Source organism: Quercus suber, unplaced genomic scaffold (genome assembly GCF_002906115.3).
Source record: "Quercus suber isolate HL8 unplaced genomic scaffold, Cork oak 2.0 scaffold_3B, whole genome shotgun sequence".
Lineage (NCBI taxonomy): Eukaryota > Viridiplantae > Streptophyta > Magnoliopsida > Fagales > Fagaceae > Quercus > Quercus suber.
In genome coordinates this window covers 348,423-375,276 of record NW_027071805.1, presented here as the reverse complement: position 1 = coordinate 375,276, position 26,854 = coordinate 348,423, and the positions used below count along the sequence as shown (strand labels likewise).

Genomic DNA, 26,854 nt, shown 5'->3' with positions numbered 1-26,854 from the left:
ACAACACGTTATCAATATTGTTGTTGGAAGCTATTGTGAATTTCCCAAATTGCCCATTGTGTTTCAAAAGGCAAATCACGCTATTTGCAATCCTCAGTTTTAGAACTAGATCTCATCTCTCTGCTACAGTGGGTATTGCCAAAATGAATTATGTCTTGATTCTTGATGAGAATCATGGAGTCACTGATCAACACAACGATGAAAAAGCTGCCTCAAATGGTGGTGCCAAAGTGGGTCTTGATTCTTGATGAAACATGAGGCGAAGCATCATTGCGAGAAGGAAATTGTGACTCACAAAAATCACTTTGTGTGGGTGTGGGCTGAGAGAGGTATGGAAGATTTTTGGTGAAATTAAGAGAAATTACCTGTGAAGATCAAGATGAAAGAAGTGTGTGGGTGTGGGCTGTGTGGCTGAATGTGAGGAGGAAAGTAGAGAAAGAGAAAAAAAGAAATGGTATGTTCCAGAATAAGAGTGGACGAATTCTAGAAGCTTGATCTTCTGGTGTGTTCTGGTGAAGAAGAAAAGTATAAAGAAAAGTCAAAAGTGAAGGTAGGGAGAAGTAAATAATATGTGTGTGGAGGAGAAAAAAAGAGGAAAAAAAATATAAATAAACGTGTGGACGAAAAAAAAAGAGATAAAGAGAAAAATAAAATAAAATAAAGAATAAAAAATTAAAACTAAGAAATGCTACTATAATATTTTCATAATATTTTTACAATAAATTTTAAGTGATGAGTTGTTACTAGTTAATACTAATGAAAAAATAATAATAATTTAAGTGGTGTATTCAAATTAAAATTACTAACAACTTACCACGTATGATTTGTTATGAAAATATTGTAAAAATATTTTTACAACAAATTTTAGTTAACAATAAATTATTATTATTATTATTGTTAAGTAGTTTTTTTTTTAGTTGATTAAATATGAAATAAAATCCCTTATACATACATTGTCATTTTTGGTAATTTATAACTCAAATCGTCTCTTTTATAAGTTTTTGCCAAACATTTAACTTTTTCAAAAAGCACTTTTTAATAGTTTTTACCAAACACTTAACTTTTTAAAAATGCCCAATTTCATATTGCACTTTTTAAAAACTCTACTTTTTCAAAAAGCCTAGTTTTAAAAAGCTAAACTAAACTTATCGTTAGCCATTCAAAGCTTTTGCTATTGAGCACAAACTGGGAAATGATGGGGTTTGGAGTTCCCAATTAAAAGAAACTTTGCAATACCATGCCAAACCAAATTGGCTGCGAAATAGGGAACCGCACAATGGACCGTGGACTGGAAAAACTACCTATAATTGCTCACTCTCAATGCTTGGATAAACAAGATGCTTCTAAGAAAGTCCAATAACACCAATAACTTTAGAGCTGTTATACAGTCACAACAAAATATTACAATATTTTTACACCAGTTAAAGTATTAGCCCATCATAAGTTAAAATTAAATAATATATTGGAACCCACTACAATTGAAAATAAAATTATTGTAACATTATGTTCTATCTCTAGACTTTGACATTTTTTTTTTCTTTTTGATAAATATATCTCTAGGCTGTCTAATTTTAATTAATACGTCAACTCAGTTAGAAAAAGTTACAATTTACAACCATAATTGAATTTACAATTTTGTAAGGGTAAACTCTTGATGGAAAAATGTAAAATAGATTTTTTTTCCCCCTCCTTTTGACATCCTATCAACTAAGATTAAATATCCTAATTTTATAGGATAAATTTATAATAGTTTCCACATATATTTTATACCCATTAGGTTGTAACCCATGCTTATACACGAAAACTTTTAACAATAGTGACAATAAAATAGTAATTTTGACTTTTGTGTTGAATATTATGAACGAGTTACTTGATAGCAAAATTAAGAAAATTAAAATTGGGCACTTGACATAAAATTAAATTACAATTAAAAGCTAATATGGATTTTATTTAGATTTTGATTCTGCTTCAACTTTAAAATATGATAATGGGCTTTACCAAACTAAAAGTTGTTCATATGAGAGTTGCACTTAGATATCAAAACTTCAAATACTTTGTTTATTAATTTTTTGAGAAGATAAAACTTCAAATACTTGGTAAGCTAAAAAATTACATAAATTCACCTAAATAAATAAACAGAAAATTGATATAGAATTTTAATTCACACAATAAACTAACAATGCTATGTCTATATCAAACACTTTTTTGGGGGAAAACAATATTAAATGTTAATTCACCTGCAGATTGACTAACATACATTAGAGAGCACTCTTAACCAAACATGTACATGGCTAGCCTTGTGTTGATGTCAATTGCTATCTAATCCCTCTCTTAAGTATATCACTTTCCAAGTTGTTCAACCAATAAGAAGAAACATAAAACACTCAAAATCATATTATCTTATATATTATTAAATTAGACCCCAAAAAAAAAAAAGAAAAAAGGTAGCCTTTGCCACGAAGATAGAAGGTATTCCTCAAAGAAAGATTAACAAGTCAATGAGAACAGTTGGAGGGAGAAAAATTAGATATTAGATGGTATATTATCAAATTAAACGGACAAGGTAGCCTTTGCGCTATAAAGATATAAGGAATTTTTCAAACAAAGATTAACAAATCAAAAAGAAAAGTTAGAGAGAAATATTAGCAATTAGATAGCAAGATAGAGGGGACTAATACGTTTGTTCATGGAGGACTCTTATGTGTGAATCGAATTGACTTTATGCTTGGATTTCAGGCTTCAACCATGGCTGCTACTCAAGTTGCATAATTTCTGGCAATCACAAATGTGATTCCTCAACATTCCATCTTTATACAAAATTACAGGCGGCAAATTCATTGCATTTATTAAAAACAAAAATTTGACTCTGATTATTGCAATGAGTAATAAATACTGCAGCAAAATTAAGAAATTAAATTGATAAAATAACTCACTCGACACAACAATTGAAAACCTTAGATGAGACATGTGGCGCAAAATTGCGAACCCAATTAAGAATCTAATTGGATTTTCTCTCAGCTTTAGCTATTAATATATATAGATATAGATTAGATAGGTATAACTGCCAACTAGTTGACTGAGCAACAACAAACTTAATACACATGCACAATGCAAGCATAGCAAACACAATTAAGTGATTAATAATTTCTATAAACACACTAAAACCAAATTGCAATTAAACATAAAAATAGCATAGCCACAAATGAGTTTAACATAAAAAACTCCTGTAACATTATAACAACTAAAATCCATCTTAGTTCTTACCATAATACTCTAATGACAATATTGAGAAACAAAACACCATCAAAAAGCTTTGTTAAATCATTTCTTTGCTGAGTTGAAATCTGTAACTTATTTACAGCTCATCGCCAACCATGATTGCACGAGGTCCTGCAAGAATTTAAAAACTATAAGTGCATTCTTGTTTGAGATTTAATACTAGATGAAAATATAATAACACTAATCAGTTTTGTAATTATATGGGAAAAGCCTACACCAAGATATGTTGTTTTCAGAGTGTGGAAATTACGAAAAAACCCAAGCCCATACCACATGAACATGTACACCAAGGGGGAGTGGGGGCAGGGAAAATTATCTAAGCAGATTCCTATGCCAGAAATTATTATAATAAGATCTTACTCTTTAACAAAAGATAACTGTAATGAGAAGACACCAAGTTCCAAAAGAAAATAGAAATATTGCAAAATTCATAGTACAAGAAAGAACACAAATACAGAATGGCATCATCAACTGTTCTTTAAAACCAAAACAAAACATTTCAAACTAAAGCCAAAGCCAACCAGACAACCACAAAACACAATTATTAGTCAAGGTTTGTATCATCCTACAAGACGCTCTCAAAAATACATCCGTGGCTTGAGTTAAGGAATTATATATATATATATATATATATATAAATCCTTCTGTGTTCAATGCTTCTGATGAGCAAGCTGTAGTCCCTTGCTTAACAATAATTGATCACTGGTGTATTCTTTCTTAAATTGCTTAAGAGAAATATTTAACCCTCCTCTAAAAGATAACTTTATTATTTTTCTTATTATTTATTTGTAGGAAGCCACATGGGTAATACATTTGATATTGTGTTTATTGTTAGTGAGGAATATTTAGAAGAGAATTATTCAAGAAGTAAGATTCAAAAGAGGACTTGAAAATCTTGTGAGGTAGGAGTATTACAATGGGAGGTTCTACTTTTGTTTTCATTGAAGCAAAAACCTTTGAGTTTGCTATTGAGGAAGGGGGGTCGTTTTTCCTATTACGTATTCATGAGAGAGGTAGGAGTTCCTTACGTTCTATCTGTATGGGTAAGGAGTGTGCTAAAAGAATTCTGTTTCACGTTGAGGAGTTGTCATCTAAGCCAAATCCAGGTCAATTTGCGAGAACGGTCAGCAAGGGTAATAGCATTCTTATTCTTCAGTTGGGGTCCAATGGCCATGGCTCTTTTCTGTCGGTCTCTGAGTTAGATAAAGGCCGTCAGAGGGGTTCCATTGTCATACTGGAAGGGAAACTGGGGAATGGCTAGAGAAGTTTTGGAGTTCAGTAGAGAAAGACAATCCTTCCGCAAATTCAGAACAACAGTGTTAAGCACAGGAGTGCCACCATAAGACCGGTGAGGATGACGGAGAAAGTCCAGTAGAACCCTGAGGTTTTGGAAACAAAGGAAAGGAGTCTGCTTTGGGTTTTCAAAATTTGAAATCGTGTATTTCTTGGGGAGGTATTTCCTAGACTAACAAGCATCATGTTGGGGCGGATGTCACGTCGGTCATGTTGGCCCTTAACAGAGCTGAGAATCCTAGCGTTACTACAACTCTGTCCCTGGATATTTCCTTGTGTGTGAAACGTGGGAATGAAGGGAAGTGGATTGTTATATCTTCAGAGATTAAGGAGGTGGGCCCAGTTGCTGTTAAGCCCAATGGAGTGAAAAAGACACATAGTTTTAAAACTGTGCTGTTAAATGGAAGTGGGCCAAGGCCACTTGCTGCTTGGAAGCCCAAAGCTCAAGCTGGGTCTCAAACCTTTGCGTTACAAGTCTGGGTTTCAGCATATTTGTTCTAAACCCATTCCGGGTGGAAATCAGACAAGAGCTTTGATCTCTTCCAATACAGCGATACAGGTGCCTGGGGTTGCGTCTTTGAAAGCGATCTCCTTCTTCACTTGCAACACCGCAGCGCAGTCGTGTGTGGCTTCTTCTTAACCAAGTGTCTCGGGTTGTCATGAGTCGGGGTTTGGGTCTTCGCCTCTTGCTTGTGAGAACGATTCAGAAGCTAGCACTTCTCTCTCGGTGCCATATTAGGTGCTTCCTGGGTCTGGGTCTTTGGAGTCTTCCTTCCATTGCTTATGGCTTAGATTATGGGCTTCCTCAGTTGCTCTCAAGGGAGCTACCAGTTCAGCCGCCACCCTTCACTCTTAAGGTGGGTTCTAGCAACCTGATGAGGGACGAGGTTGGAATGGGGTCAGAAGAGGGAAACTTCGAGACTATTTCGGTACTGTTAGCTCAGCATGCAGAGGGTTCGGAGATTTCAGAACCGATGTTCACCAAAGCGCCTCACAATCTTGGTCCTAGAATCAATGATTTTGTTGGGGACTTGAGCAAAACCTGAGGTAATTCTAAGGATTGGATGCTCGAACTTGGGGATGGGAGGAAAATAGTTATTCCGCTTTTCACATATCGTTCCCCTGATTCTGTGTCGGATTAGCCTGCACCGGTGGGGGCAGGGAAAATTATCTAAGCAGATTCCTATGCCAGAAATTATTATAATAAGATCTTACTCTTTAACAAAAGATAACTGTAATGAGAAGACACCAAGTTCCAAAAGAAAATAGAAATATTGCAAAATTCATAGTAAAAGAAAGAACACAAATACAGAATGGCATCATCAACTGTTCTTTAAAACCAAAACAAAACATTTCAAACTAAAGCCAAAGCCAACCAGACAACCACAAAACACAATTATTAGTCAAGGTTTGTATCATCCTACAAGACGCTCTCAAAAATACATCCGTGGCTTGAGTTAAGGAATTATATATATATAAAAAAAAATCCTTCTGTGTTCAATGCTTCTGATGAGCAAGCTGTAGTCCCTTGCTTAACAATAATTGATCACTGGTGTATTCTTTCTTAAATTGCTTAAGAGAAATATTTAACCCTCCTCTAAAAGATAACTTAAATATTTTTCTTATTATTTATTTGTAGGAAGCCACATGGGTAATACATTTGATATTGTGTTTATTGTTAGTGAGGAATATTTAGAAGAGAATTATTCAAGAAGTAAGATTCAAAAGAGGACTTGAAAATCTTGTGAGGTAGGAGTATTACAATGGGAGGTTCTACTTTTGTTTTCATTGAAGCAAAAACCTTTGAGTTTGCTATTGAGGAAGGGGGGTCATTTTTCCTATTACGTATTCATGAGAGAGGTAAGAGTTCCTTATGTTCTGTCTGTATGGGTAAGGAGTGTGCTAAAAGAATTTTGTTTCACGTTGGGGAGTTGTTATCTAAGCCAAATCCGGGTCAATTTGCGAGAACGGTCAGCAAGGGTAATAGCGTTCTTATTCTTCAGTTGGGGTCCAATGGCCATGGCTCTTTTCTGTTGGTCTCTGAGTTAGATAAAGGCCGTCGAAGGGGTTCCATTGTCATACCGGAAGGGAAACTGGGGAGTGGCTGGAGAAGTTTTGGAGTTCAGTTGAGAAAGACAATCCTTCCGTAAATTCAGAACAACTGTGTTAAGCACAGGAGTGCCACCATAAGACTGGTGAGGATGACAGAGAAAGTCCGGTAGAACCCTAAGGTTGTGGAAACAAAGGAAAGGAGTCTGCTTTGGGTTTTCAAAATTTGAAATCGTGTATTTCTTGGGAAGGTATTTCCTAGACTAACAAGCATCATGTTGGGGCGGATGTCACGTCGGTCACGTCAGCCCTTAACGGAGCTGAGAATCCTAGCGTTAATACAACTCTGTCCCTGGATATTTCCTTGTGTGTGAAACGTGGGAATGAAGGGAAGTGGGTTGTTATATCTTCAGAGATTAAGGAGGTGGGCCCAATTGCTGTTAAGCCCAATGGAGTGAAAAAGACACATAGTTTTAAAACTGTGTTGTTAAATGGAAGTGGGCCAAGGCCACTTGCTGCTTGGAAGCCCAAAGCCCAAGCTGGGTCTCAAAGCTTTGGGTTACAAGTCTAGGTTTCAGCATATTTGTTCTAAACCCATTCCGGGTGAAAATCAGACAAGAGCTTCGGTCTCTTCCGATACAGCAATACGGGTGCCTGGGGTTGCGTCTTTGAAAGCGATCTCCTCCTTCGCTTGCAATACCGCGGTGCAATCGTGTGTAGCTTCTTCTTAACCAAGTGTCTCGGGTTGTCATGAGTAGGGGTTTGGGTCTTCGCCTCTTGCTTGTGAGAACGATTCAGAAGCTAGCACTTCTCTCTCGGTGCCGTATTAGGTGCTTCCTGGGTCTGGGTCTTTGGAGTCTCTTCCTTCCATTGCTTATGGCTTAGATTATGGGCTTCCTCAATTGCTCTCAAGGGAGCTACAAGTTCAGCCACCACCCTTCACTCTTAAGGTGGGTTCTAGCAACTCGATAAGGGACGAGGTTGGAATGGGGTCAGAAGAGGGGAACTTCGAGACTATTTCGGTACTGTTAGCTCAGCATGCAGAGGGTTTGGAGATTTCAGAACCGATGTTCACCAAAGCGCCTCACGATCTTGGTCCTAGAATCAATGATTTTGTTGGGGACTTGAGCAAAACCTGGGGTAATTCTAAGGATTGGATGCTCGAACTTGGGGATGGGAGGAAAATAGTTATTCCGCTTTTCACATATCGTTCCCTTGATTCTGTGTCGGATTAGCCTGCACCGGAAGGTGTACTTAATCCATGTTTGGCATCTCTTGTTAACAAGGGACATATTGTTAGTTGGGCTTTTGAGTATGAGGGTGTTGGGGGCTCTGTTGTCTTTGATTTTGGGTAAGAGAGTGAGGCGTGGGACTCTAATGAGGGCTTATTGGATTGGGAACATTTAGGTGATCCACTTGAAGTGGCACCTCTGGCGATGTATAATTCTGTGGGTAAGGAGATTCCTACAGCTCAGAAGATAGGGGTTAAGGTTAATGTTGATAACACCAAGTTGCCACTTTGGGTAACTAATAAAATGAAAGCTTTCTAGAAATCTGTTGGGACATCGCTTGAGGGTTTCGAAGAACAAGTTACAGGTTTGCTATTAGCTTTAGAAGAGCGAAGAAAACATCAGATGATTGATGTAGACTCTAAGAGGAAGATGGGTAAGGCTGGGCTCAAAGGGCATCGCGAGTTGAAGAGTTTAATGAGCTCGTGGGGTGAGGAGGAGGAGTCAGAAAGGAACAGGAGTGATAGTAGGGATCAAGCTGTTGTTGTGCATCAATGAATTTGAGAATTGTTTCTTGAAATGTGAGAGGGTTGAATGAGCAGGATAAGCGGCTTCGGGTTAGAAATTTGATCCGAAAGTGGAAAGCAAATATTGTTTGTCTGCAAGAAACAAAGATGGAGCTAATTAATAGAGGTGTCATTTGTAGTTTTTTTTTTTNGTGTTTGAAGACAAAGAATCCTCAGTTCTCCTTCTTAAGTCTCAGCTGCTGAGCACTATTTTATCGCAGCATAGGACTCATTCTTCTTCCCCTGAGTTTTCCTCAGATTTATTGTCGGTGTTGGATGGTTTCATATTATGCTGATTTTTATTTTCCTTTCATGTCTGCACTGTTCTGTAGTATACTTCCTGTATACTGCACCCCTTTTTTCATCTTTTAAAGAATTTTTATTTCTTACTGATTAAAAAAAGGAAAGAAAGAGAAAAAGCAGTGGGAGGGGGGGTGGGGGGCAATGGCTTCCTTTGTACACAAATAGTGTACCCATACACACCATTCCAGTAACTTTTTTACTAAACTCTTACCTTTGATTTTTTTTTCTTTAACGAATCTAGCACCACATTCATATTAACTATAGGCCTGACATTTGCACTCCAACTTGAAACCTTGCTCCATAAATCCTTGGAGATATAAACCCCAAAAACAACTGCAACTCTTATTTCATTAATCTATCTATCCCCCCCCCCCCCCCCCACCACCCACACACCACCCCAAAAAAAAAAATGTGATTAGTTTGGGTCTTCTACATTGCTTAATTATAGTTTCTGAGTATATAAAGGCAGTTGTAATTGTAGGCTGTACGCCTAATAGAGTATGGAAAAGCCTTTTATAATTAGTATGTCCTTTCATCCCATGCCAACTGATGAAAGTTGAGAAATCAATCAAAATCCTAACACAACTCCCCAAAACATATCAAGAAACTAAGTTGGCAATTTTTTCTGTGATTTATAATGTGTTAATGTTCTTAATTTTATTCTTTAGGTCAAAGTTATCTTTTTTTTTTTTTTTTTTGATAAGTAACTTAAAAGTTTATTGAAAGAACACAGCCCCGTACATAGGAAATGTATGAAAGAGGCAAAAACATCAAGAAACCAAAGTACAATGATCAAGCAACCTAGGTTGGGAAATACAAGAAAGAGAAAGTAAAACAAAACACCATTCAGAACAGTAGAAAAGAAAAAAGACTTATACTCAAGAATGGACCATTCGCGATCCTCAAAGCTTCTCAAATTCTGTTCCGCTAGATACACCACATCAAACAGTATGGCACAATCCTCCAAATAACTATATTACGATGTCACCTGAAATTGCAAGACCAACAATCCAACAAATCCGCTACCCTTTGTGGCATCACCAACAAATACCAAACAAGCAGAAGATCATACTTTACATCTCAAATGCAATAGGACAGTGAAGGAGGAGATGATCTACAGATTCCCACCCTTTTGCACATAAAACACCACTCAAGAAGAACAAAGTGCCTCTTTCGAAGATTATCTGTAGTTAAAATCTTGCCTAAAGCCGCAGTCCAAGAGAAAAAAGCAACCCAAGGAGGAACCTTCAATTGCCACACCATTTTCCAAGGGAAGGGATGACAGTGATATACCCACTCACCTTGAAACCTCGATTGCAGGTGGCTTCCAACAAAGTTTGTCAGCACCAACACCCCACCTTTGTGGAATAGATCAAGACCAAAAACGAATCCAAAGAAAGTGACCCTTGATCGTTCACTAAGCGACGAAACTGAATGTCCCAAGAAACTCTCCCATTTGCGTAGCACATAACCTCCGAGACTGAAGCCTCCCTTGTCCTACTAATATTATATAAATCTGGAAACTCCTCCTTAAGAGGATGATCCCTACACCACACATCATCCCAAACTTCACGAGTACCATCACCCACATCATACCGAAGGAACTTGGAAAAATTCAACAGCCACTTCTAATGAACTTCCACAAACAAACACCATGAGCCCCCGACACAGATTTTGTGACCAACCACCACTCATTCCCATACTTGCCCCAATGACCCTTCTCCAAAGGGCATCATTCTCCCAACCATAACGCCACAACTATTTGGCTAATAAGGTAGAATTAAACCTTTCAAGCACCGAATGCCTAACCCTCCATTCTTCACTGGCCTACAAACCTTAGACCAATTTACTAAATGAATTTACGATCATCCCCAATACCAGTCCAAAGAAAATCTTTTGTAATTTCTCCATCCTCGTAGCCACCTTAACTGGAATAGGGAGAAGAGAAAGGAAATACGTAGGTAAGCTAGAAAGAGTACTCTTAATAAGGGTAACTTTACCCCTTCGATAAATAAACCTCTTCCAACCAGCTAGCCTTCGCTCATCTTCTCCAAGATAGGATTCCAAATAGTCTTATCTTTAAAAGAAGCACCCAACGGGAGACCTAAATATTTCAACGGAAGAGCAACTCCCTACAGCCCAAAATCTCCACTAACTCATGAAGATTAGGCACATCCCCAACTGGAACCAATTTAGACTTTCCTAAATTAATTCTTAGCCCTGCGTCTCCTTGAATCTAGAGAGAATCCCACGCAGAGCTGTAATATGAGGGCTGTGGCTCATAGAAAACAAGTGTATCATCGCGAACAATAAATGGGACACCGACATCAAGGAACCAGCTTCATTCCTAACTGTGAAACCCAAAAACTGACCAACTGCAGTAGCCCAACCAACATATGGCTCAAGGCCTCCATGACAATATCAAAGAGAAATGGGGATAAAGAATCACCTTGCCGAAGTCCTCTAGAACTCCCAAAAAAGTCAAAAGGACAACCATTGATCAAAATGGAGAATTTAACAATTGAAATACAACCCTGATCCACCTTCTCCACTTTTTGGAAAAACCACACTGCTGTAACAAAAACAACACCTTGAACCCCGCCTTCAATCGACTGTCTAAACACTCAGAAGCAATAAGGACAGAATCTAAAATCTGATTACCTTTCACAAAGGCATTCTGAGATTTTGAATAAAGACCGTGAACCACCCTTCGCATTCGATTGGCTAACACTTAGTGATAATCTTGTACAACCCACCCACCAGCTAATAGGCCAAAAGTCTTGGACATCCACAACATCAAATTTCTTAGGAATGAGACAAGAAAAGTAGCATTAAGGCTCTTTTCAAACATTGCGTGGGCATGGAAAACATGAAACACATTCATAATATCAATTTTCACCGTGCTCCAACAAGACTGAAAAAAATGCTATTGTAAAACCCTGAACCTAGCCTTTATCATCTTTGATATCATGGACCACTCCAAAAACTTCATCCTCATCAAAAGGTCTATCCAGACAAGTGGCATCTTCCTCAAAAATTCTAGAAAAAACAACCTCATCCAAAGAGGTCGGTGTACCACATTCTCCAAGTATAATTGCCTATAGAAATGAGTAATACACCCTAATGATCCCCTGATCCGTAGATAACTCTCCATTCACCATAAGCCTATCGATAGTGTTGCATCTTCCATGTGAATTTGCAATATGATGAAAGAATTTTTGTGTTCTATCTCCCTTTAAGAATAAAGCCCTAGATTTCTTCCTCCAGCAGATCTTTTTCAACAAAGTAGATTTTTCTAACTCTCTCACAATTCAATCACTTTTCCCTCCTTTCCTCCGCTGTAAGAACACGAACATCCTCAATAACTTCCAACACATAAAATCCTTCCACAAGTTTTGCACCTGAGACCTATATTACGAACTCTCCACATTCCATCTCTTCAAATCCAATTTCAGCATCTTCAGCTTGTTAGCCAAAGAAAAACTAGAGTTCCTTGGAATGATAGGACTACCACCATGAACTCACCTTCCAAAAAGCCCTCATCCTTTAACCACATGTTCTCAAACGTAAAAGGTTTTTGCCTTTGTGTAAATTCCACGCTCAAGAAGGATAGGAAAATGATCCGACATCAACTCTAGGAAGACGGCGTTGACAAACAGATGAGAAATTTCTCCTCCCAATCTCTAACAATAGAAACCTGTCCAGATCTAGATCTTGCAGCAACCTCTCTAGAAGTTAGACCAGTGAATTCCCCCAACATTCGTTAAAGAAAAAAAAATCAAAGGTAAGAGTTTAGTAAAAAAGTTACTGGAATGGTGTGTATGGGTACACTATTTGTGTACAAAGGAAGCCATTGCCCCCCACCCCCCCTCCCACTGCTTTTTCTCTTTCTTTCCTTTTTTTAATCAGTAAGAAATAAAAATTCTTTAAAAGATGAAAAAAGGGGTGCAGTATACAGGAAGTATACTACAGAACAGTGCAGACATGAAAGGAAAATAAAAATCAGCATAATATGAAACCATCCAACACCGACAATAAATCTGAGGAAAACTCAGGGGAAGAAGAATGAGTCCTATGCTGCGATAAAATAGTGCTCAGCAGCTGAGACTTAAGAAGGAGAACTGAGGATTCTTTGTCTTCAAACACCCGCAAATTCCTTTCCACCAACAAATCCACATAAGGCAGGAAGGAACTGCACTCCACACAGGCAGCCTGCCCATTTTTAACTGTAATAGCAGCCCAACAACACAACAGATCCCCGACCCTTTGAGGCATCACCCAACTAACTTACTCCCATCAGACACCACAGAAAACCCCATAACTCGCTAGCCACCCGACAATGAAGAAATAAATTATCAATGGTCTCCCCTCCAACCTCTTTCAAAAAAGAAAAAGAAAAAAAGATTAAGGCTTGCATTGGACCTTGGGTAACTGCCTAAACAAAGATCATTCATTCCACAATGAATAGACCCTAATGCAAGAATTGGGGTTGCACTTTGGCTTTAATTGGATCAAGTTCTATTTCTTTGCATGTAAATTAGTTTTAATTTGATGTCTTCTACTTCCACTAGTTTTTCTTTTTTCTTTTTTCCACTAGCGTTCAGCCTTTTGCATCTGCTTTGTACAATTATGTAAAAGAAAATACTAACACATCCACAAAAGATTAAGAGAGGGAAAAGAAAAAAAAAATGGAATGAAATGGAGTCAACAAAACAATACATCTAAGAATAACTATTTGTTGTAATATAAAAAATTAAAAAATTATGCTAAGGAACAAAAGACAGCAAAAATAGGTCAAGAAGAGGATTACAAACAAGTCATTTTCCATTCTTAACCACCCAAAGCAAGCAATAACCACTGATGAGCTGCTTTCTTAATGAGCATGGCTCTATGGGAATTTTTTCAGCAAGAAGATAGGCATTCGAGAAAATAAAAGATTTAAAATGTACAATCAATATCTTTGGTTGACATATTAAGAAATTTTTTAATAATACATGAACATTTAGTACAAGTGTGAAAACATGAAGTTAAAAGATATCACCATAACATTATCAATAAATAAAATGTTGAGTACATCTATCTATACATTTTAAATAATAAATGTCAAGAAACATGAAATTCACATCCTTTTGATAAATAAGCTTGCTAAGTTGATAACCAACAAAATCCACTTTGATTTTTAATACTTAATATATGATTATCAAAGAAAAATTGAAATGAGGCTAAAAGAATTTTGAGAATACATGCTATCTGCTCAACTATCTCCTCAATATAACCAACAACCGCCACAACCTTGATAAACTCTCTATTCTAAGTATAAAGCCACTTAATAAGGATTTATAGAGCAGTGTTACACATATATAACTCATAATCAATGCCAACTTGCCAAGTATATACGACGAACAAAATGAAAAAGACCAAAAATATAAGCATGAAAATAAAATGAATCTTGCCTGTTGTTGTTCCTCTCTCTTCTTTCCTAGTAAGTAACTGCACGATTGGGTTCATCCAGCAAAACTAGACTCTCAAGATAGGAATCAAAAAAAGTATACCCATTTCCATTGATACTATGATCGGAAATATACCCATATCCTGTAATCCCAAGCACTTTCAACTTCTGGCTCTCAAAGTGTAGTGAAATGAGCTGCCCATCATGCATTTCAATTATAACCTCACCACTTCTTCTAAAACCCAATGCCCTTGGTACGTACTCACGGGAACCTTGATCATCAGACAAAGTAAAAAGTTTGGTCCAGGATGACTCATCAGTATATTCTTTCATCACCCAAGTATTTAAACAGGGACTACAAAAATCCTGTTGATGAAACAAGGCAAGGGAATTCCTATAAACTGAAATAGACATGCGCACCCAATATTGATCTCCATCAAAACCATTCAAAAATTCTGGCAGCGCAATCTCACTAATGACCTCGTCCCCCAGGTCGAACACCATAACAAAGGATTGCCAATTGTTGGTTATATTTCTCCTGAAAGCAATCCAATGCAGAGCACCATTCACAAAAGCCAGTGGCTCGCGACCACGAACAACACATCCTGAAGGCAAACCAGCAGTAACCATTCTCCACTCATCAGTGGCAAGTGAGTAAACCTCAACCTTGAGCGAAGACCCATCTTCGTCCTCTCTATCCATAAGCCTCACAACTCTCACCACCTTGTAGTCGTTAGTCCTGGAATCAAATCCAAACCCAGTAGTCTCTTCAAACCCACCGTGAGTGGAGTAGCTGACAATGGGTTTAGAAGTTCTGGTGAACTTTCTAACACAAGGGTTCCAGAGAATGTAAGAGTTATCGTAAGAGAGTAAATCTCTGGCAAGGCAAACCAGGCCATTACAAGTACCCACCACACGGAATATCACGCTACAGCTTTGAGCAGGAAAAGGGGAGTCAAACCTGGTGTGTTCGTTGAAGTCTTCTTCTTCGATGTTGTTGTCCCAATACAACGTGTAGACTTCTCTTTCACATTTATCCCATACCGTACCTTCATCTGGACAAAGCCTGAAGAGAAGGAGGTGGTTGTTGGAGTCGGAGGAGGAGCGGTGGAGATGGGTGGAAATGAAAGAAGGGTTTTGGATGAGCGATTTCCATTTTTTGGAGACAGAGGTACAAGTTATGATGGATTTGATAGGTAGTTGTAGGAAAGCACGGGTTAGGATTTCAGAAGGAAGAGAGTCCCACATCGGCTCTTTGTCTGACATCGCTGCTTGAGAGAGAGAGAGAGAGAGAGAGAGAGAGATTTCAGAGTTCAGACTACAGAAACGAGAGATTGAAGAGAGTGGGTAGGGAGTGTGATGAAATGGTATAGTGATAACGCAATAGTCCTAAGCCCGAGTTATATAATTGGGTATAAACTTAGTCGAAAGCCCACCATCCGCAAAGGCCCACTTCTAGTGATAGGGAAAGCAACAGCTTTGTATCACTTCTAGAGTATAATCTTCAATGTAAGATTGAGTATCAGCCTTGACAAAGAAGATGCTAAGGGTGGAGAGAGAGAGAGAGAGAGAGAGCTGACAGAAGAAAGAGGTTTATACCTAACTCATTGCACAAGAGCTTGATAGATGTTCAATACATTTAAAAAAAAAAAAACAACACAGTAAATTTTTTTAATCTAATTTTACATCTAATTAAGCCACCATGAAATTATTAAAAGAAGTATTAATAACTTGGATTGAGATCTTCTAAAGTTCTTAGTGTATCTTTACGGATTAAGATCCTAATTTATATGTTTGAACGTTGGTCAAGAATGTATTAATTAATCATTCACTCCTGATGATTAATTAACTCTCAAGAAGTAGTCTAATTTATCCAATTTTGAGGTATAATTCCCTCAAAGCAACCAAAATTATTTTTTTATTTCTAAATATTTTTAATATGAAAGCACTTGTGTTGTGGAGATTTCGACTCTCTCGAAGTAATCTAATTTATCAAATTTTGAGGTTTAATTCCCTTGAAGCATCCATATTTTTTTTTGTAAATATTTATTCTCTCAAAATATCTTATATGAATCATCAACCTCCATTTTTTTTTTCTAAATATTTATTCTCTCAAAATATCTTATACAAATCATCACCTCCGCATCCTATTCACATTTCTAGCATATAACAACTAGTGCAAACAAAAACAAAATTGTCAATCAACCATTCCAAAGGCTCTAAAACCACGTAATTAAGGAGAGGGACAACAAAGGTTGCAAATTATAGGTTTTCTAGGTTTCTAAATTTTTAAAAAACAAAATAAATTAATAAATTCAAAATTTGACATGTCAATTTTTTTTTTTTTTATTTTAGCGAATAGACTATTTATTACTCTGTATAAAAAGAAGGTTAAGATGAAAAAAAAAAACTCTATACAGTCAAGTGTTCTAGAACTCTAGAGAATCTTGATTCCAAGAACAATACCATTTTCAATAGAGATATAGGATATAAACCAATAGGTGAGCTACTTTGCCTAACAATATTTGGACTACTTTGCATGTTGTGATTCATAGCCAAATGAAATTTTGCTAACGAATCCACCTACCTATATAAGCCGTTGATGGCAGAACCCCTAGCACACAAGGGCAAGGCTATGTCTTAGATAATGGAACATGATTAAAGCAAATAATAGACTAAATTGCAATTTAAATCCATCAGATTTAGAATAATTTGATTTTGCTCCAAAAGTTTCAAACACTATTCTACTCAAATAGTCAAACACAGAGAGAGATGTGAGAAAATGAACTAAAAGAATTATATTTTGATGTATTGAGTGAATAGTGCTCAATAAATGTTTTGGGCCCACTGTTCATTGTTACAAAATTTTCGACAATTTATCGATTCATGAAGCTTTTGCGTGAGTTTTGTGAAAATTTAGGCAAAATGTGGTTTTGAAAAGCCAAATGCTAATGCTAATCATATAAACAGAAACTAAAACTAGCTCTGAGATTTTCTACATGTGCTTTATCATAGCCTATATGATAGATTTTCTCTTAGGTGAGTTTTTATTTTATTTTTTTTTTTTTATGAACTCTTAGGTGAGTTTTGATTACTGAGGTACTTCTTCTCGAGGGTTGAAGCCCAAGGCAAACCCAAGCGACATATTTTCTTGTAGAGGAGTTTTGGTTACTGCTTACTGTTACTGAGGTTGTTCTTGAGAGTTGAATTCTCTTCCAATCCCTCTCAAAGAACCCAGGTTCATATTCTGCCTATTAAAATAACCATGCAGAACTTTTTAGCTTTCTATGCAATTAAAAATCTCACAGCAAATAATTACTAGAAGAAAGGAAGTTTTGGGTGCTACAAAATTAATCTTAAATACAACAATAATTCAACATGTATTCACAATTCCTTTTATATTTTAAAGGGGGCAGAACACAGCGCTGAAGGCAGAAGCACAATAATATTATATGTAATTAAAGTAAACAATATGTAATCAAAGTAAAACCAACAAAGAAGGCAGTAGCAACAATTTGAAAATTAAAATAATCAAAATAGAATAAGTCAAGAAGGTAGTAGCAGCAAGTATAATAAACACAAAGCAGAAAGTAGTTATTATTGAAAATAGACAACGGTACTTATAGCAGTAGTAGATACAGGATCTCAATAGGTACAAGGCTTGAAACTAGTTCTAGTTATAAGATTTGTAGGAAAATAGTAGAGGAAATTCTAGAGGAAAATCCTAAAGAGGAGAAATATGCCTAAAAGGAACTCTCCCTAAGGAATTCTCTTAAGAAAACTCTAGAGGAAAATTATGAGTTTTAACATAAGGGACATACCCCCTTATATAGGCAAAAAAAGCATAATGAACAGTAAAAGTGTACAATAACAAGAGCAGTACTAGTGAACAGTAACAGTGATTAATAAAAGTGAACAGTAACTTTTCACTTTTCAACTCAAGATAGCAGGAGCCTGGAACTTCAGTTCAAAGAACCAGTTTTCACCATTTTGGCATTTTGTGCCAAAAGTAACAAAGTAACCATAATCATTAGAAATCAACTTTATCAAAAGCAGCATCTTTTGTGGGGTACACACACACATATATATATAAATGCAATTCAAAAAATAAAAATAAAAATCTTCTAGTGTTCACTTTTGATATAGAGTTACAATAAATAACCAACACAAAGTAGATGGTAACTCCCTGAATTTCGTTCGCTATCTGAAACAACATTTGTGTCATCTCTCATTTCATGGAAGAAAATTTGAGTAGGTTCAAGGCATGTTCTCAAGGTGTCATGCCCAAGCTGTGCTCTTTCATTGTCTCCAAACCCAAAGATTTTTCCATGATTAGTGACAACTGTGTGGTCCAACCCAGTACTAATTTGAGAAACATGGTGACCTCCTAAGCATTCAAGGATTCCAAGCCTCATGACTTTATCAGAGACTCCCCCATTCTAGGAACCCAAGGCTACCAATACCCATCCACCCAAAGCCATAAAGCGATCGGTTACCTACTAGTACATGGGAGATGCACAAAGACAAATTATAGGCAGATAGGAATGACTAAAAGAAGATAAGTAGTACCTAGATCGGCAGATGTCATAGTAATTATATACATTAATTTCTATAAATAGAATGGTGGTGTGACTTTACTATGTGTGCATGTGTGTGAAAGTTATGAGAAAAGTTTAGTGTAGGGAGATTTAAAAGACTAAGTTCTGTTAGTGTTTAGTGTGTTAGTTTGAGCACATATTTGAGTGTTTTGGGTTAATTTATGTTTGAGAGTTTTTTGTGAGAGTTTATGCGGTTGTCATTCAATTTATTAATAGTGATTTTTGGTTAGCGTTGCCTGTGAATGTAGGTTTGGAGTAAACCAAATCTCGTTAATTTTGGTGTATTGTGGTGCTTTGTTGTAATTTTGTATGTGTATCCTACAACATTCTCTAATATCTAAAACAAAGAAAGCATACCTCAAAAATATTTATAATTGAAGAAAAAAAAAACACACTTTTAAGGTCCAAAACTGAAAAAAAATAAAAATAAAAATAAAAACACACACACACACACACACACACACACACAATTCAAATCCAAAATGAAAAAAAAAAAATCACATCAAATTCAAAACTCTCTCCTTAATAAAATAAACAAAATGTAGTTGAAAAATTCTTAAACTATAGGGAACAAAAATGAAACAGACATTTAGAGTACCTCCATATCTCTATGAAGTATAGGTTTCCAAATCATAGGATCCCAGTATTGAGTAAGCCTTAGTTCTATTTGTCATAGAGAGATTAGAGATTGAGAAAGAAGATGTCATACGGTTTGGAATAAGGAGGAAATGCAACTGTTTAAAAAATCAGATTGATGAGTTTTTAAATCAAGTGATGACAACCGAAGAATTTTAAAAGAAAAGAAAAATATTCATGGATAAATTATTTTTGATAGACAAAATATCGAAAGCTAACTAATATATTCATGGATAAATTAAAATCCAAAATTAGGTAAGCTTTAAAAGTTAGACTTGAGATGAGAGAAATGAAGGACGATAGTAACTATTTATGATATTGAACTCTAACTGCTGAAGGATGGCAATTTAAGGGTTGAGCCCAAAAAAGAAAAATGCTATGACCCTCAAGATTGAACTAGCTGCCCACTATGCTTCTGATATGCCTGTTGTCTATTGCTGCATAACCTGTTTGCTAGTTTCATTACTGCATAATCTGCCACCTGCTGTCTGCATCAGCTGAGATAGTTGAGTTACTGTGTGCCAGTTACATGGCTGCTTCTTTATCACCGCTGCATGAGTGTAGTTGTTGCTGCATTGTATTGATACCTGTACTTGAGCTTTTTAGTTACCTGTAATTAGTTTACACTAGTCTTTGTTAGCTTGCTTGTACTCTGCTTATTCTTGCTATAATTGGAGGACACTTGTAAAGTACTAGGCTTTGATGCAGCTAACTAGCTCTATAATCAACAATGTGAAAAACAACTATTCAGCATGTTGTAAATTAGGAGTTAGTTAAGCTGTTGGGGAGTGTTACACTAACTAACTACCAACTATCAGGTAGTTAGAAGATTGATTTGAATAGCCTGTTAAAAGGACTAGGTCAGATTGTATGGGATATTCCTTGAAGTAATAAGATTCTTTCCAAGTTCTAAACTCTTCTCTAAACTCTCTTTTCTTTAGGAGGCCAGGTTCCCTTGAAGTAACCTACCCCAAATATCATCTAAACTCTACCCTAAGAAAAATCTAATTCCCTTTAAACAGTTGAGGCCAGCTAGACCTTAACATTTGGTATCATAGCAGTTCTATCCTATCACCCTCCTGATGACAGAAACTAGATCAACTTCTCAAAACAATGAAAAGATTGCAGCCTTAACCAAGATCATTGATCACCACAACAGGCATTACAAGAAATTCAAAAACAGTTATAGTCTACTAATTTGTTTATGCAGAAAATTGCTGAATCAGAAGAAACGAAGTAGCAATCAGGGTCACAAGGCTACCACATTCCTAGCAATTCAACAGCTTCAGAGTCTGCATTGGTATGCCAAATCAAGCCCTCGAAATTTGACTTCCCCAGATTCCAAGGAGATGATCCAGCCTCCTGGACATACAAGGCTAATCAGTTCTTTTAATGTAATACAACTGAGCATCAAATGGTCCTGATGCCATCATGTCACATGGATAAGGAAGCATTGGTGACTATTCAGGATGCTTATTATGCTGGATTGTTTGTTGGCTGGGAGGCTTTTGTCAACACTTGGGAAATTTGATTTGGCCCAACAACATATGATGATCCAATGGTATCTAGGCTCAAACAAACTTCTAATGTGGCAACTTACAAAAGCCAATTTGAAGCTCTATCTAACAAAATCACATGACTGTCTAACACAAGCTTAGTTGCTTCTTGAGTGGGTTAAAGGATGAACGAGGGAGAAAAGCTATTGTTTTTAAAAAATAAATTGAATGAGTTTTTTTTTTTTGATAATTAATAATTTTTATTGAAAAGAAAACTAAAACATGAAGTATGGAAGGGATATACTCCTGTAGCCATTATCCACTCAAACAAAGTTTGGAAGAATTGCATCTTCACTTGTAAGGTAGACCATTCACATCCCTAAAAAATTCTAGCATTTCTTTCACACTAAATGCACCGCATCACACAATGAGGAATGGCCACCTTCCAAATTACACTGTCTATGTCATCCCAACAGACCTTGCCAGCAAACTAGTAAATCTACAACATTCTTAGGCATCACCCAATGATCTTTGAATAACCCAAAAATCATATCCCTTTACTCACTTGCAAAAGGGCAATGTATTAGCAAATTACTCACTTTCTCCCCAACCTACTTACACATAGAACACCAACTAACCAAAATTATATTTCTAAAGAAGAGCCATATAATTTGCTATTACGTTGCAAAAGGGCAATGTAATAGCAAATTATATGACTCTTCTTTAGAAAGGCTCTGTATATTATCCACCAAAAAAGAAAAAAGAAAAAGGAAACTCTTAAGAAAAATCAAAGAGAGTGTATAAAAAATAAACATGAGGACTTCCAGGAAAAGCTGCCACAATAATTCACTCACAAGATATTTTGATTTTAGCATCATCACTTCTGTCATATTGTTCCTACTAAAATAGAAAGACTAACAACATTTTCCCAAGAGTTGGGAATGAATTAAAACAACAAGGCAACATGACTACTTAAAAGCACAATAAATCAGACTTGTTGGATTTATCCTTCCTACTTTTACCTGACTTGATTCAAATGAACCACATACAGTGCTTTAGTAACTGAGAGAGAAATCATAACAAAATATACTTCAGAGAAATGCAACTTGACAAGTCCTGGATTCCCTTGGGAACATCAATAACTCCTTGAGAACACGAACCTTCTCCTCTGAATTCATACGAGCAGACGAGACTGTCATCGTCTTTAAGAATCTTGCAGTCTTAAGGATATGTTCAACAAATTCCAGCTCATACGTTGACCCTTTAAATCCTTTAAAATGAAATGTCTGGAGGTGCGATGATATACACATAGGAACGTCCCCATAGAACATACTTACAATGATGGAAGTATATTCCTCATCAAAATTATACCATTCTACGTTTTCCTGACAACAGAAGATTACTTAGATAAATTCAGGATTATTTGAGAAGAAAGAAAAAAAAAAAATTCATCACTTGAGCATAACATACTGTATTAAAGACTAGTACTGCAAGATTAGGAGCCCGATGAAGCAAATTCAGGAGCACATCCCACAAAATACAACCAATATGAATGCTTAAGCAAGTCAAATTATGAAACATGGGAAGATCAGTTTCAGTGGCGTAACAGAGGCACTGCACAACAACATAATAATCACAACAACATAACTGATTGTCCAAGAAAAAGTAGTGTTTATCTATTCATCTATAAAATAAATAAAAAAATAAAAATTTTACCTCTGTTAAATTTGAGACCAACTGAAGGGATTTGACATTAGAGAGTGCTCCGATGAAGTCCCTAATCTTTTTTCCATAATCTTTACTTGCATCATGATCTACGGTAACGTCGGCTTCAAGTAAGTTAGACAGATTTCCTAACAAAATGTCTTCAATACTACAACCTCTGCAATAAAGGTACTCGAGAGCTGGGGCATTTATCTCAAGTTTGCAGTCCCAAAAACGAAGAAAAACTAAATGTAATGTTTTGAGTGTAGGTACAATGATTTTAAAATAGTTATCACGGTCCCTGATATATATTTGTAAATACAAATTTTGGAGGACCGGGCAGCAACTGAGGAGTTTAGAGAAAGTGTTGCCGTTTGCAAATCGGACATTGACAAGATGAACAGTTTTGAGGCTCGGGAAGCCGAAAGAAGAAGAAGGAGGATTAAGAACAATTTTGCCATTTAATTTCAAAACTAGTAATGATTTAGCGTAATTAAAAAAGGTAGAGGGGAAGTTGAAAGGTTTTGGATGAGAAATGAAGAGATCGAGCTCTTCCAAGTCAGGCGTAATCGCGGTGCGAACCCATGTGTCGACATGGATTGGGTCAGAATCAGAACGCCAGTAGAGGCGAAAGTGTTTGATGGGATTCGCATTGTTGCGACTGCGATCGCGAAGAGCCCAGACCCTGGACACGATATGCGCAAACGTAAAATGGTACCTATTAGTATTCCACTGATCTTGATGATTAGGACTTTGCTCCTCCTCATCTGAAGAAAAAATCTCTCCAAATTCGTTGCTGTCAAAGTCGAGCTTTGGCACAAGAGTCCAGAGTGTCGTCCACCTGCTCGACAAAATGCTTGTGACAACAGCCTCTTTGGTTGTGAGAAAAGAGAGGATATGGCAGAGGAGAGAGTCCGGTAGATTGCTTATCCTGTCTTCGACCACTGTTGCTTCTTCTGGGTCAGTTGGTTTCAAGCGTTTTGAGGTTGATTCAGCCATTCATTTAGGATTTTGTCGAGGCACAAGTTTAGAATGGAAAGTGAGCTGCGAAAAACAAAAACCACTATAAATGCTCGGCACAAATGCGCGCACACAAAAGAGAGAATACGGGCATATCTAATATCTTGCTAATGCCCCCCACCCTCCCTTATATATATTAGGGTATTTTATTTGCCCGTTAAGTTATTTTCGCAAATATATTAGATTGATCAAAATTAAAACAGTTATGTGGTCACTTTTAAAATTTAAATATCTGAAATTCACATAAATGTTTCAATATTTGTCACATAATTAATTCGTTTGTAGATATAGCTTAATGGGCAAAAAAACCCCTAAAATTTTCCATAACTTTTGAGTGAATTTTGTGTTATGTCTTTGTGTTAAAGCCTCATTCCATCTCACTTTTGTGTGTTTTTTTCTCCAAAAAATTTTTTTTGCTCTCCAATGCTCTGTAAGAGAGATATGAAGCAGATGTTTTATCTTGGGCTAGGGAAAAAAAGAAAAGAAAAGAAAAAGCTTTTGTCTTTTTTAATGTTGTTTGTTGAAGTATTTCAATTAGACGGGTGGCTGAAAACTAAAATGGAAACCTAAGGAACATTCATAAGGGATTGTATCTAAGTTTTTTCCATACATAAAAGTAAAGACTTTATGTGGATGAGTATGAGATTTTGCCATGTGACTCACTCTTTGAACAGATAATTGAAATACTTTTAAGCCACATAAGAGATAAGAAAAAATTAAAAAATATGAACATTTTGTTTTTTGGTTCAATGTTTCAAGACTTCTTCAATTAAAAAAATAAGGACTTGTATTTTCACATCTTGCATTTCTACTTCTTTATATACACCACCCAGAATTCTTTATGCCATCTCATCTCAAATACACACAAACCAAAAATAATGACATTTACCTTCAACCCTTCAATAACACCTACCTAGCTCCAACATTATCGTCTCATCTGATTTTAACTCGTGTGAGTTGGCTAAAACCAAGGAAGATGACATATGTTATTTATTGACTGACGACAACTTATGGTTTTGATATTGAGGTTAAATGTTATAGGTTTTGTAAATGATATGATTGGCTTTGGGTCTTTTGAATTTTGGTGTGAGAAAGTCATAAATGTATTTTGTTTTAGAACTTAAGAAAAATAGAAAGAAACTTTATAATTTATTATTGATGAAAATTAGTTGTTTTTTTATATTCTATTTTAGAACTCATAATTTATTGGTTTCTTTGTATTTTTTTTTTCTACTATTTAGTGCGGTATTGTTATAAGCACGGCGATGAAAGTAAAAGTCAATGATTATTTTAGAGTGTTTTTTCAAAAATAAAAATAAAAATAAAAATTGGGATATGGAAGTCCAACTTAAGGTAATTAAATCTTGATAAATGAAAGTGTTTTTAGCATATTTTTCTTTACTTTATCACATTCTCTATATGCAAGTACTTACAAATAATTTTCTTTTGTTGAGATAATGAAATGGGTGTTTGAAATTTGTGGCTTAGTATTTGGTTGTCTTGAAGTTTTGTACTTTTTTAGGATATGAATGTATTTTACACTAAAAATTTTAATTTATAAATTTCAAAATCATTTAATCAGTTTAAAAAAAGTAAGTTTACAAATGTTATAATATGTTAGTCTCTTAGAAATGTCGAAAAACTAGACTGTTCCAACCTCATAAATCTAGATTAGTAAAGTAATTCCCCTCAATATTCAAAAACAAATTCTATGACACTTTTTTATTATATAAAATATGAATTAAGAAGATCAAGTTTTAAAGCATTCAACAATATTGTTGGAGAACATAAATATTATACAACAAAATGAGTATTACAAATAAGTCTTAAAAAACATAAAAATTATTTAAAAAGAATTTGCAAAATATCCGAGCATTGCATGGAACATTATCTAGTAATTAATAGAAGAAAGAAAGTTTTAGATGATACAAAATTAATTTTAAAGACAACAATAATTTAACATACATTCAAAATTCTTTTTTAAAAAAATGCAATTCAACAAGAATGACCAAAAAAATTTTTTTTTTTTAAAGTAAACAGTAATACTTATTAGAACACAAAAAAAAAAAAATAGTAATACTAATGTTTTAAACTAGGTTTATAATACATTATATAACCAGAGTACAACTAGAAAAAGGCCTAACTTTTATAGTTGTAGATTAGGGTTATACTTAGCGGACATCCCTTCTGATACAAAGTTATCAAAGTTAAAAATCTTCTAGTGTTCAATTCTGATACAAACTTATATTAAATAGTCATCGCAAAGTTTATGATAGCTGAGCTTCCTAAATTTCATTCGCTATCTAAAACAAATTTTGTGTCATTTGTCATTTCTTGGATGAAAATTTCAATAGGTTCAAGGCTTGTTCTCAAGGTGTCATGCCTAAGCTGTGCTTATTCATTGCCTCAAAACCCAAATATTTTTTTGCAGTTAGTGTTTTAAACTGGGTTTATAATACATCATATAACCAAAATACAACTACAAAATGGTCTAACCTTTGTAGTTGTAGATTAGGATTATAACTAGTAGATATTAGACACACACAACCAATGTAGGATAAACATCTTTTCTGATACAAAGTTATCAAAGTTAAAAATCTTCTAGTGTCCAATTCTGATACAAAGTTATATTAAATAGTCATCACAAAGCTTATGATACATAAGCTTCCTAAATGTCATTCGCTATCTAAAACATATTTTGTGTCATTTGTCATTTCTTGGATGAAAATTTCAGTAGTTCAAGGCCTGTTCTCAAGGTGTCATGTCCAAGTTGTGCTCATTCATTTCCTCCAAACCCAAATATTTTTATGCAGTTAATGACAACAACTGTGTGGTACAACCCAATACTCATTTGAGAAACATGGTGACCTCTTTCTTAAGCATTCAAGGATTCCAGACCTCATGACTTTATCTGATGTTACCCTTGAAAAGCATCCAAAAAGGTCATCTAAGGATGGCCAACCATTGCATCCACCAACTGTCTATCCGAGGTATCAGGAAGGGATCTTTGGGGCAAGCTTTGTTTGAATCTGTGAAGTCTACACACACTCGCTATTTCCTATTGTTTTTCTTTACCACCACCGTGTTGGCCAACCACTCTAGGTAAACCACTTCTTTTATTGCCCTTGCACGCTTAAGATTCACCACCTCTTCTTTAACAGCATCAGAATGTTTTTTAGAAGAGTGCCGAGGTGGTTGCTTCTTAGAGGTGACAGATAGATTACATTCAAAT

The 26,854-nt window shown here is 35.8% G+C and overlaps 2 protein-coding genes across 3 annotated transcripts; both read right to left on the bottom strand.

The window, feature by feature from the left end:
• Positions 1 to 3,159: 3,159 nt before the first annotated feature.
• On the bottom strand, positions 3,160 to 15,549 carry LOC111985921 (F-box protein CPR1). The gene is made up of 2 exons (XM_024017567.2): positions 14,173 to 15,549; positions 3,160 to 3,390 (listed from the first exon to the last, which is right to left on the bottom strand). Exon 1 carries the CDS (start codon positions 15,432 to 15,434, stop codon positions 14,199 to 14,201), a length of 1,236 nt encoding a protein of 411 aa, XP_023873335.2. The 5' UTR covers positions 15,435 to 15,549; the 3' UTR covers positions 3,160 to 3,390; positions 14,173 to 14,198.
• A 6,170-nt stretch (positions 15,550 to 21,719) lies between these two features.
• LOC111985937 (F-box/FBD/LRR-repeat protein At4g26340) lies at positions 21,720 to 23,723 on the bottom strand. Of its 2 annotated transcripts, XM_065770163.1 has the most exons (4): positions 23,321 to 23,723; positions 22,615 to 22,780; positions 22,369 to 22,512; positions 21,720 to 22,283 (listed from the first exon to the last, which is right to left on the bottom strand). In XM_065770163.1, exons 1-4 carry the CDS (start codon positions 23,599 to 23,601, stop codon positions 21,990 to 21,992), a joined length of 885 nt encoding a protein of 294 aa, XP_065626235.1. In that variant the 5' UTR covers positions 23,602 to 23,723; the 3' UTR covers positions 21,720 to 21,989. The 2 variants fall into 2 exon arrangements, with proteins under 2 accessions (XP_065626235.1, XP_023873350.1); XM_024017582.2 differs by having other exon boundaries at positions 22,615 to 23,723.
• Positions 23,724 to 26,854: the final 3,131 nt, after the last annotated feature.